This window comes from Hemitrygon akajei, chromosome 21 (assembly GCF_048418815.1).
Source record: "Hemitrygon akajei chromosome 21, sHemAka1.3, whole genome shotgun sequence".
In the NCBI taxonomy this organism is placed as follows: Eukaryota; Metazoa; Chordata; class Chondrichthyes; order Myliobatiformes; family Dasyatidae; genus Hemitrygon; species Hemitrygon akajei.
Genome location: NC_133144.1, coordinates 64,909,006 through 64,921,612, shown reverse-complemented (window position 1 = coordinate 64,921,612; position 12,607 = coordinate 64,909,006). Strand labels below are relative to the sequence as shown.

The following is a 12,607-nucleotide window of genomic DNA, read 5'->3' as shown; positions in this document are numbered from 1 at the left end:
TCATTCTCTCCCCATCTAAATAATAGTCTGCCATTTACTATTTCTACCAAAGTGCATGTAAGTAATGGTACTCTGTTCCCATCCCTCTGCAACTCTAGTTTAAACCCCACCATAAGATATAGGTGCAGAAGTAGGTCATTTGGCCCATTGAGTCTGCTCTGCCATTCAATCATGGGCTGATCCAATTCTTCCAGTTATCCCCACTCCCCTGCCTTCTCCAACATTGTATTTTATTTGCCACTTCTTTGCCCATTCCCCTAAACTATCCGAGTCTCTCTGCAGGCTGTTTCCTCAACACTACCTGCTGCTCCACCTATCTTTGTATCATCAGCAAGTTTAGCCACAAATCCATTTATCCCATCATAGTCCAAATCATTGACATAGCATACATCATAAAAAGCAGTGGTCCCAATACCGACCCCACTGGAACTCCACTGATAAACGGCAGCCAGCCAGAATAGGATCCCTTTACTTCCACTCTCTGGTTTTCTGCTGATGAGCCAATGCTCCACCCATGCTAGTAACTCCCCTGTAATTCCATGAGCTCTTATCTTGCTAAGCAGCCTCATGTGTGGCACCTTGTCAAAGGCCTTCTGAAAATCCAGGTATACCACATCTACTGTATCTCCTTTGTCTACCCTGCTTGTAATTTCCTCAAAAAATTGCAGCAGGTTTGCTGGGCAGGATTTTGGCCTATCTTGTCATGTGCCTCCAGGTACTCCGTAATCTCATCCCTAACAATCAATTCCAACAACTTCCCAAACACTGATGTCAGGCTAACAGAACTATAGTTTCCTTTTTGCTACCATGCAGCATTAACAAACCTTCCCGATAGAATATAAGACCCCTCCAGTTCAGGTGCAAACCATCCCTTCTGTACAGGAACCACCTTCCAAATATAGTAAGCCCTCCCTCCTACACCAACTCCTTAGCCACATGTTCCTAGTTCTGGCCTCACTAGCATGTAGCAATCCTGAGATCACAACCCTGGAGGTCCTGCCCTTTAAATTAGCACCCAACTCCCTATGCAGAACCTCGTCACTTGGTACCTACATGAACCATGACTTCTGGCTGTTCACCCTCCCACTTAAAATGCTGAGGACTCCATCCGAGATATCCCGGACACTGCCACGCGGGAGGCAACATACCATATGAGAATCTTGTTCTCGCCTACAGAACCTCCTGCCCATTCTCCTAATGAATCCCCTATCACCACAGCGTGCCTCTTTTACCCCCTTACCTTCTGAGTCACAGAGGCAGACTCAGTACCAGAGACCCGGCCAATGTGACTTTCCTGTGTTAGGTCTTCACCCCCCGACAGTATCCAACGTGGTGTACCTGTTGCTGATGGGGGATAGCCACAGGAATACTCTGCAAAGGCTCCGTACCCCCTTTCTCCTTCCTGCAGTCGCCCAGGTTCCTGTCTCCTACACCTCGGGTGTAACTACCTCTGTGTATGTCCTATCTATCACCCCTTCAGCCTCCCGAATGATCTGGAGTTCATCCAGTTCCAGCTCCAGCTCCTTCATGCAGATTGCTAGAAGCTATAAGCTGGATGCACTTCTCGCAGGATGAGGTGTGGGGGGGGGAAGAAAGGAGGGGAAAAGGGAGGGAAATGCACTAATGTTGTTCCTGGGAGGGTAACGGGATTGAAAGATGATTCATCTTTGATCTTCACTCCTCAGGTATTTTGGGAAAAAGCCCCGTAGCCTGGGCAGTAATACAAAGCTGATGGAATGGATCCCACAAAATGATCTATTGGGTATGTGTGAACAGTTTGGCCACAGTCCACAATACATTTATAATCAGTTTCACTCGTTTGATATTTAAACCCTGGGTCAGTAAAAGATCAGTGGGTTTAATTGAAGCATTTCTCTCCCATTCAGCATCAGGAAGGTAAATAAATAAACAGACTCACTTCAGCCCAGTGAGTCAGCACTGACCATGAGACACCTATTTAACCTGAACCCTCTTGATTCTCCCTATATCCCCATCAACTCTCTACTAGCGTACTTCCTAAAGATCCCTGGCGAGAACAATACAAACTTGATGACATTACCAGAGGATGAAATCAAGCTCGGGCCATTGGTACCTCAGGGCAGAGGATTTGTTTGTCAAGCCACTATGCTGCCTGTTGGGTGGAGCAGGATGAGGGCAAATTGGCTTTCACATTCCTGATACTGAAATAATAATTACATGTCATAAAACTACTTGGAGGTGGCCTGTGAAATGCTCTCTACGAATGAACAGATCTGTTTTAGACCTCTTTTGGATTCAGTCATCTAGCATGGGTTGTGTAATGAGTCTATTCCTGTAGGTAATTCAACCCCAAAATTCTTCTGGACAGCATAGCTGTCACTGAACAACTCCAGTGACCCAGGTTTGATCCAGACATTGGGTGGGTGCTGTTGAGGCATTTGCATTTTCTTGTTGAGACCACATGGGTTTTCTCCTACTTCTCAGAGACCTGCAGGTTGATAGGTTAATTAGTATTGCAAATTGCCACTAGTGCAGGGGTTCCCAACCCGAGATCCACAAATTCCTTCTTGTGAAGGTGGTCCATGGCATAAAAAAGGTTGAGAACCCCTGCCCTAATGTGTAGTTGATGGAGATGCAGAGAAAATAAAATTGGATTAGTGTTAGATTTTTTTTTAAATTTTAGAGGTTTAGCAGAGAATCACCATTTTGGCCTAGCAAGCCTGTGCCACCAAATAACACTAAATTTGACCAATTAATTACTAACCCACGTCTTTGGAATGTGGGAGGAAACCCATGTGGTCACGGGGCGAGCATATAATATCCTTACAGACAGTAGCAGGAATTGAACCTGGATCACTGGTGCCGTGAAGTTTTGTCTACTGTATGCCCGACACCAGATTAATGTAAATAGTTGCTTGAGTCCTGAAGAAAGGTCCCTGCTGAGTTTCTCTAGCATCTTGTGTGTCGCTCTAGATTTGTAGCATCTCTTGTTTATGAATGACCTGTTTCAGTGCTGTATGTCTCTACAAATATTGAGCCAGAACAGTTTTTCCTGACAATGCTAGTTATATTGACATTGGGATATTCTACTTAGGTCACCAGAATGTGAAGGTGTTTCTGAGCCACGGAGGGTTAAATGGTATCTATGAATCAATCTACCATGGTGTGCCAGTGGTAGGGATACCATTCTTTGGAGACCATTATGATGTAATGACAAGAATTCATGCCAAAGGAATGGGGATTTATCTATCCTGGAACAGAATGACAACAGAGGATATTTATCAAGCCCTTACCACAGTTCTCACGGATCAAAGGTAAGAATCCATTTGGCATGGTAGCCTAGCAGTTAGCACGTTTTACAACGCATGCTGTAAGATTGGGGTTTACTTCCTGTCGCTGTCTGTGATTTTTTTTTCCCCCTCTGACTGTGCTAGTTTCCTCCTGGTGTTCTGGTTTCCTCCATATTTCAAAGATGTACAGTTAGAGTTGGTGAATTGTGGGTATGCAATGTTTGTGTGACGACACTTGCAGGCTGCCCTCTGCTCAATCTTTGCTGATTTATTTGATGCAAATGATGCATTTCACTTACCTGTGACAAATAAAGCCAATCCGTACAATGGTACAGTCAGACTGACCACTTAGCTCAGCACTTTCTATGAGCAGCCCAATTAGTTCCAGTTTTCTGTCTATCCAAATCTTTGCCTTTTCCCTTTTTTTCAACCTTTCCCAAATGTCTTTGAGTCTATATCCACCACCTCAACAGGGCTTAACATAGACAGCTAGTTCTATTTAAGACTGGAGATGCTATGCACTTTTCTAATGCTGTTTGATGGCAGTCACTACTGCATTAACTCCTGAATTACAAGCTTTAGTCTACCTTAAGGACAGCAAAAACTTGATACTGATGAAAAAGGTTTAACATTCCAGGAGCATGGGAGGGCTCTGGGCCTATACTCAATGGAGATGAGAAGGCTGGTTGCCAAGGGTGGGGAAGGAGAAGGGAAATCTCACTGAAACCTACGAGATATTGGATAGAGTGAATGTGCAGATGATATTACTATTAGTGGGAGAGTCGAAGATCAGAGGGCACAATCTCAGATTAAAGGGATGTGGAATTTGTTGCTAGAGGGCACTGGAGGCCAAGTCAGAGCCTTGGGAGTAAGGGGGTTATGGATTACAGGGAGAAGGCAGGGGAATGGGTTGGAATAAAAAAAATCAGCTACGATTGAATAATAGAACAGATTCAATAGGCCAAATGGCTGGATTCTACTTCTGGATGATGTATAAACACAGTTCACTGAAATCAATTTGTTCTGATCACCAGGTACAAGAAGCAGGCTATGTACTTGTCCACGCTGTATCGGGATCAAGCTCTTCACCCAGTCAACCGCACAGTCTACTGGCTGGACTATGTACTACGACACGATGGAGCACCACACCTACGCCCTACCTTGTATGAGATGTCCTTCTATCAGTATTACATGCTGGACGTGATGGTCATTTTCACTACGTGTGTGATAGTACTTTGCTATTCTTTAGTCAGAGTGTTAAGAAAATTGAAAGAAAGGGTATTGCCACAGGTTAAAAGTAGTCAAATGCAGAATGGTTTGCAGAACAGAAAATCCGTATCACACAGAAAAAAAATGAAGTAATCCAGTTTACCAATTTTCAGACCACAGTGGGAAACAGATACCTCAACTGGGTTTCTTAACACCTGAAACTCAGTTGCATAAGTATTTTGTTAGCCTAATGTTATTTCTACTGAATTTTTTATATAATAAAAATTATCTTTATAAGTTGGTGGTTTCTAAAGGTGTTTCACTTATTATCTGCTGATTCCTTCCCTGCAAGGTGGCTTCAAGACGAGCTGTTAACTGAACTGAGAATGGCTGTAGGGTACACCTTACTAGGAATCCAGACAAGTGTGGAGCCCCTCTCACACCCTGAAAACCTTAATAATGTGCAGATCTTCAGTGAGTGTTCAGCTGGGACAGTCACAGAGCACTACACCATGGAAACAGGCCCTTTGGCCCAACTAGTACGTGCTCTGTGGGCACTTCAACCGGGCTGAGCACCAACACATTAAATGTTGAGTCTGGAACAGAAAGAGGCACTGTTTATCAAAGTCAATCAACTGTACCACTCTTTGCAGGTGATCTTACTTCTGTTCAGAAATTACCATGATAAGATAGTAATGTTTAAATGAAGTGGGTTTATTCAGACACACACACACATTGTTTAAACATCTCTGCAACCCTTCAAAATCTATCCAAATGCAGGCAGACCAGAACTATGTTGCAAGCACCAAGTTTGCCACCTGAATGATGATGCCATTAGTGTCTGAGAACTTCATTGCCTTTTGAATGTTCGACTATTTCTGGTTGGTCAACATTATTACCGGCTAACACCTCAAAAACTATGCCCATTTAGCAGCTTAACATCTTGTATCGATCACATGTCATTTCAAGGTTTTGCCACTCTTAATAGCTTGAAGTTATAAATAATGTTAACAAACCCATGAGCTCATGAAAAATCCATTGATCAGGTTTAAAATAAACATTATGACAATGAAATTAATCTCTCTTTAGCAGCCACTCAACAACGGTATCCTTTTACCAGGTCTTTCTTCTGTTGTTCAGCTTTCCTGTCTCATTTTCTGGTGTTCTGTTCAGATGTTTCTGAAGAGTTTGGTCTGAAATTTTTGAATAAAAATTCCAACCTCATTTGTAGATTTTGAGACATAACATAGGATGCTACCGCTGCCTTTGCCGAATTCTCTGGTTCAAAGCAGTCTGTGCATCTGTTGCTACGTAACCAATGAGATATGAAATTCATTATTGTCAAAAATTAAAGGTCTCTTAGGTGGGTTTGGGTCCTTGTCAGCTTTGTGGAGTAGCTTGAATAGTCCTGTTCCAATGTTCATCGGGATTCCCATGATAATGCATTCAGACACACCTTCAGAAAGAAAAGGAAGAGGTTGTTAAGATCAGAAAGGATGAAGACTGATGGCTAAATATTGTGGTCATAGTTATGGTTAATCAATTCTGACACAATATGACATGCTTACCACAGACGGAGTCCTTCTGCCCAAAGTAAGCAGCGTCAAAGAGGTGATCTGCAGTTTTCTCAAATGACGCCAACATCAGGACACTTTCTTTCATTTTTGCTAAGCCAAACCGTGTTATTCCCAGCACTTCACCCTACAACATTAAGGAGAGTAAAATGAAATATGTCATTATCTTTAACCTCAATAATGTACACTTGTTCAAAACTCCTAATTTGTGAACTAAATTTTGGATCAATTTTGGAAGTAGAGCAAACTTCTGGGAGAATCAAATGGAAGGGAGGGCATTTTGTAAATTCAAAACGAAGGAATTTGGAAACCCATTCTAGAACATAGAACAGCACCGTACAGACCTGTGATTCGTCATGTTGAGCAACCTTTTAGCCCACTCAGCAGTCCTACAGTCCCCTTCAATGTAGCTCTCCATTCTTATATTATTCATGTGCCAAGGTAAAAGTTTCTTAATTGCCTGTAATGTATCTGCCTCTACTACCACTCCTGGCAGGGCACACATCCACCACTCTGTGTAAAGAATTTACCTCTGGCAACCCCCCATACTTTTTTCCAAACACCTTAAAATTATGCCCCCTTGTATCACCCATTTCTGCACTGGGAAAAAGTTTTGACTGTCCACTCAGTCTATGTCTCTTAACATCATGTACAACACTATCAAGTTAGCTTGCGTCCTCCTTTGCTCTGAAGAGAAAAGCCCTAATTCAGTCAATCAAATTCTGTGTGAAGACATACAAGGCTTCCACTTCAAGCACTTGTCTATTTTTGTATTAGGATTTTTTGTAAATTCATCTTTGCAATGCAAAACCAGAGGTATACTAAACACACAAAATGCTGGTGGAACGCAGCAGGCCAGGCAGCATCTATAAGGAGAAGCACTGTCGACATTTCGGGCCGAAACCCTTCGTCAGGTATACTAAAGAAGACTGGCATCCACAAAACCTTATTTTAACAATAAATACATGAAGCTTGGTGGAAAGTCGAGTTATCTGTTTATTATACATCACTACACTGACCAGGCATAGATACTGAATTCTTCCTAGTTAAAGGCAAAGCATATTTCCTTGTCCAATAGGTTTCTTGTTAAAACTGAAGAATATTCATCAGTCAAGTTTAGGACTGAAGATAAATCACCTGGGATACGAATACGGATTAAAACTGGCTCCTCTGCAATGCCTCTTGTTGTGTTAATTACCTTGTAAGTCATTAGGTCTGACAACAGCATGACATGCCTTCTGTCAATGCTCATCCCGTGATTTTTCATTGTGTATTGGATCTCATGAATGATGGTGGATCGAGCACCTTCGATACCCAATGTCTTCTCTACCTGCAAAGTATTTCAAAATATGAACTGGGAAGCAGAAGTATTAACATTTCTAAATGACTCTTCAAAAGATTTGAGCTGAACACCCTGACAAGGCCTATTAGGGGGGTGCTACAAAGATAATTACAAAGATGCCTGTTCACTCATATTTGAAGATGGCTCTTGCAAATGGGAGATGATAATTAAACTGATACAATCTTATAAATACACCTACACACTATTACACATCCCCATTATCTGCAATGGAGCAGACTCCACTTTCCTTAGTTATCCTCACAAAAGGTTTTCTACGTTAAACATATCAAATGACGGTGTTTATTAAAAGTTGGATGCACACAATAATCACACTGCTAAAATAAATTGTGAATAGAAGTTCTATGTGATGGTTTTCATTGCTGGAACATTATTTGTAATGAATAGGTAAGCTTCTCTTTCTGGTTACTCCGGTATTGCTCACTACACTCAGTTGCCATTGTATTAGGTGCACCTGCTCATCAATGCAAATATAAGCCAATCATGTGGCAGCAACTCAATGCATATAAGTACGCAGACATAACGATAATAATCATTTATATAGCAACTTTCAAACACTAAGACACAGGCTCAAAATGCTTTATATAGATTGTAAAGGTAAATCAATATAGTCATAAAAATAGGAGACAAAATTATTCTAAATAAAGACAAGCATTATATAGAATAAAATGTAATTGAATATACCAAATTATAAGATCAACATCAACAGGCATTACGTAATCCTACAAGGAGACCAAATTTAAAATGTAGGTTTTTAGAAGTGTTTTGAAACACTCCACAGTACTAGTCTGCCTAGTGACATGGTCAAGAGGTTCAGTTGTTGTTCAGACCAAACATCAGAATGAGGAAGAAATGAAATTCAAGTGCTCTTTGACCATGAAATGATTGTTGGTGCCAGATGGGATGGTTGGAATATTTCAGAAATTGTTGATCTCCTTGGATTTTTAAGCAGAACAGTCTCTAGAGTTTACAGAGAATGGTGTGAAAAATAAAAAATTTCAAGTGAGCAGCAGTTCTGTGGGTGAAAACACCTTGTTAATCAGAGAGGTCAGAGGAGAGTGGCCAGACTGATTCAAGCTAACAGGAAGGTGACAGTGACTCAAATAACCACACAATTCAACAGGGGTGTATAGAACAGCATCTCTGAACACACACGTCAAGCCTTGAAGTGGATGGACTACAGCAGCAGAAGACCACACCACAACATTTTCCACTCCTGTACCTAATAAAGTGGCCAAGTAATCATTTCACCCATAACATAGAACTGAGGGATAGAACAGGACAAATGCACCGTTGCTCGAAAGCAGCATCACAGTATATAGGACGGTGATAAAAATGTTTAGCATGCTAGCTGTCATTAGTCAGGGCATGGATAAAAGAGCTGGGGCGTTATACAAAATACAAGGGATATAAATCAAGAAAATGCGAGCACTGATGCCGGATGAGACTAGGACTAGAAGTCATCGGTTAAGGGTGAAAGGTGATATTAAATAGAAACCTGAGGGGAGGCTTCCTCACTCAGAGGGCAGTTAGAGTGTGGAATGAGCTGCAACCAGATGTGGCTACAAGTTCAACTGTAATGTTTAAGAGAAGTTTGGATAGTTTCATACATGGATGACAGGGGTATGGAGATCTCGATCTGAGTACAGTTCATGGTACTAGGCAGACTAACAGTTTGGCACAGACCAGATAGGCAAAAGGGTTTTTTTCAGTGTTGTATTGCTCTATGACTCTATTATGTTTCAGTTGTATACGTCACTGGTGAGGCTGCACTTGGAGTACTGTATACAGTGTTGGTTACCTTCTTAAAGGAAAGGTATGTTTAAACTGCAAAGAGTACAGAAAAGATTCACAAGGATGTTGCCAGGACTAAAGAGTGGCTGGCCAGGGTTAAGTTTTTATTCCTTGAAACAAAGGAGAATGAAGGGCAAACCTAATAGAAATATTTAAAATTATGAAAGACATAGGTAGGATAGATGGACAAGTCTTTCCCCAGTGTGAGGCAGGCCAAAACTAAAGGGCATCAATTTAGGACAAGAGGAAAAAGATTTAAAAGGGACCCGAGGGGCAAATTTTTCACCCAGAGGAAGGTGAGCATATGGAGTGAGCCAGCTGCCAGAGGAAGTGGTTGAGGCAGATACAATAGTATCAATAAAGGAGCACTTGGAGGGGTACATGCAAAGCTAGAAGGGATATGGGTAAGTAACTGGGACTAGCTAGGCAGGCATTATAATCGGCATGGAGTGGTTGAGGTGAATTGCTCTACGGCAGGATATAGGAATTGTATAAAAATGCAAGAACTATTCTAATTTTTGTTCCTTTCATTGCTAATACCAGATCCGGCTTTGAGTCATAGAGCACAGAAACAGATCATTTGGCTCACAGTGTTCATGCTGACCAGAGGGCACCTATCTCTGTTGTTTTAATTCAATTTTTGATAATAGGAAACACCCTCTCACATTGTGTCTTCAAGAACAAAAACAAGTGAAGTATTCAAGGTAAATCTTCAGATTTCAGCAGGCCATCTTCAGATTTATACTGATTCAGCTTTGGATCAAGCACAGGATGAGAGGACATAAACTTTGCCGAGTACAGTAACTCAAAGCTACTGGTGACTGAATGAAGGGATGGATGCTCTCCACTAGATGCAGGAAAGTTCCCACAGTTAGGGGCGACATGGTAAGCATCATGCTATTAGAGCACCAGACACCCAGGTTCAATTCTGCTGTCTGTAAGGAGTTTGCACGTTCTCCCTGTCACTGCATGGGTTTCCTCTGGATGCTCCGGTTTCCTCCCACATTCCAAAAGATGTAAGGGACAGTAAGTTAATTGAGCAGCGTGGGCTCATTGGGCCAGAAGGACCTGCTCCCATGCTGGATTTCTAAATAACAAAATACACACCTTATATTGCACCTGAATAACCTTGAAACCATATTCCTGAACATGGATTTCTTTCAGTAATTTCTCCACCCCTCTTCTCTTTCCGCTCACCTCTCCCTGGTGCCCCTCCACCTTTCCTTTCTGCCAAGGCCCACTCACCTCTCCTATCAGATTGCTTATCTTCAGCCCTTTACCTTTTCCAGCTATCATCCGCAAGTTTCTAACTTCCCCCTCCCCCACCCACCTTCCCCTCACCTGGCTTCACCTGTCCGCCATCTTATTCTAGCTTCATCTCCTTGCTTTTCCAGTCCTGAAGGAGGGTCTCAGTCCAAAACATTGACCTTTTATTCCCCTCTATAGGTACTGTCTGATCAGTTGAGTTCCTCCAGCATTTTGTGCTTTGGAATTCCAGCATCTTTGGAATCTCTTGTGTTCAGCATCCAATCATTGCAGAATGTAGTGCAGACACAGGGTATGAAACTAAGAAGAGTTGTGGACAACCTTACCTCATAAGTGTTGTTTGATGTCGTGTGTGTTCCTTTAACCCCATGGGTCGCCATGACAGCACGCAAATTATCTCCTTCCACCAGTAGTTTGTACTTCTCCTTTCCGCCCTGCTCATCAATATGAATGACTGCCCTGGAGACCTCTGGGATGCCCTGGACAACAATCTGAAACATTTTACTGTGTCAGATGGATTTTCTTCAATGCTTTATCATACAGTAAAGTGCTGGCAAAGCACACATGCAAATTTAAATATCCAAGGTACCACATCCATTTTTATCTTTAAGCAACACACAAAAGATTCACTGAATGTGACCACAAATTTGGATATTCCCCACACGTGAATCCAACTTCAGTGCCATAAACTTGCTATTTACTCCAGCACAAGACACAAGGTATGAGAGGAAAAGCACTTTTATTCTAAGCAGAGATTGTTCTGATCTGGAACTCTCTACTTCTGAGGTCTAAGGTTGTTGAAAGTTCTGATTCTCAAAAGGGGAACTGTGAGAAACTAATCTGTCAGATCATGGGGAAAGAGTGGGGGAAATAGGAGTGATATGAATACTCAACAGGTTGCCAACATGGACTTGATGGCATGAATGGCCTCCTATAATAATTCCAAGTTCATCTGTCACAATTCTCCAACATTTTCTTACAGTTTGATAGATGACTGACATTACATCTCAGCATAATAATAAATTTCCCTTCTCCTTCCCTGACAATTATTATCCTTTAATCATCAGGCTCCTGAATAGGTACAGATAACTTCATTCATCTCTACACTAAACTGACTCCACAACCTATGGACTCTCTTTCAAGGATTCTGCAACTCATTATCTCAGCATTATTTATTTATTTTTATTATTTGCACTATTTGTCCTTTCCCTCTTCTGCAAACACTGGTAGCTTGTCAGTCATTGCTAAGTAGAATTTTTCATAAATTCTATTTTATTTCTTTATTTTCCTATAATGCCTGAAAGAAAATAATTCTCAAAAAAGTGGTGACATACTGTACATACTTTAATAGTAAACTTACTTTGAATTATACACTTCAGTTTACTTCAAAAGTAAGATATACCAATCTGTATTTACAAATTTGTTGATATTTTCCCTTTGGCCAATAAGCCTGCTGAGGAGAGAGAGGTTCAGATTGCTATCTGAAGCTCAGTCATCACCCCCTGACATCAGGCCCTCGAACCAGAGGGTTCACCCCACTCACTCACCACATCAATGAACTGTTCCCACAACCTACTGATTCACTTTCAAGGACTTTTCATCTCATCATCTTGATACTAATTACTTAATTATTTATTCTTTTTTTTTAAAATTGGGGGACTGCTTCATTGAGCGCCTCTGCATTATTCACCGCAAGCAGGACTTCCTGGTGGCCAAACACTTAAATTCCAATTCCCATTCTGACATGTCAGTCCATGGCCTCCTCTTGTGCCAAGATGCAGCCACCCTTAGGGTGGACGAGCAACACCTTATATTCTGTCCTCATAGCTTCCAACTTGATGGCACGAATACCGATTTCCCCTTCCGGTAAACAAATCCACCCCCTCTCTGCTATTCCCTTTTCTGACCTCTTACCTCTTTTCATGTGCCTATTACTTCATTCTGGGTCCCTTCCACCTTCCTTTTCTCCTATGATCCATTTTCCTATCCTATCAGATTGCTTCTTCTCCAGCACCTTGTCTTTTCCCACCCACCTGGCTTCACCTATCACCTTCCAGGTAGCTCCCTTCCCCTTCCCCCACCTTTTTATTCTGGCATCTTCCCCCTTCCTTCTCAGTTCTGAAGAAAGGCCTCAG

At 41.8% G+C, this 12,607-nt stretch overlaps 2 protein-coding genes across 9 annotated transcripts in view; one reads left to right on the top strand and one right to left on the bottom strand.

Annotated features, from left to right (window-relative positions):
* Window positions 1-4,775, top strand: part of LOC140714389 (2-hydroxyacylsphingosine 1-beta-galactosyltransferase-like) — a 32,028-nt gene extending 27,253 nt beyond the window's left edge. For all 7 annotated transcript variants that reach the window (XM_073025620.1, XM_073025627.1, XM_073025624.1 and 4 more), the window contains exons 4-6: window positions 1,686-1,762; window positions 3,074-3,293; window positions 4,304-4,775. In XM_073025620.1, coding sequence (XP_072881721.1) covers window positions 1,686-1,762; window positions 3,074-3,293; window positions 4,304-4,631 — 625 coding nt within the window. In that variant the 3' untranslated portion in view covers window positions 4,632-4,775. The remainder of the gene's footprint in view (window positions 1-1,685; window positions 1,763-3,073; window positions 3,294-4,303) is intronic.
* A 396-nt stretch (window positions 4,776-5,171) lies between these two features.
* The window catches only part of polr3a (polymerase (RNA) III (DNA directed) polypeptide A), an 82,196-nt gene continuing 74,760 nt past the window's right edge, over window positions 5,172-12,607 (bottom strand). For both annotated transcript variants that reach the window (XM_073025614.1, XM_073025615.1), the window contains 4 exons: window positions 10,799-10,963; window positions 7,251-7,382; window positions 6,047-6,179; window positions 5,172-5,934 (listed from right to left, as the gene is read on the bottom strand). In XM_073025614.1, the coding sequence (XP_072881715.1) occupies window positions 5,786-5,934; window positions 6,047-6,179; window positions 7,251-7,382; window positions 10,799-10,963 (579 nt within the window). In that variant the 3' untranslated portion in view covers window positions 5,172-5,785. The remainder of the gene's footprint in view (window positions 5,935-6,046; window positions 6,180-7,250; window positions 7,383-10,798; window positions 10,964-12,607) is intronic.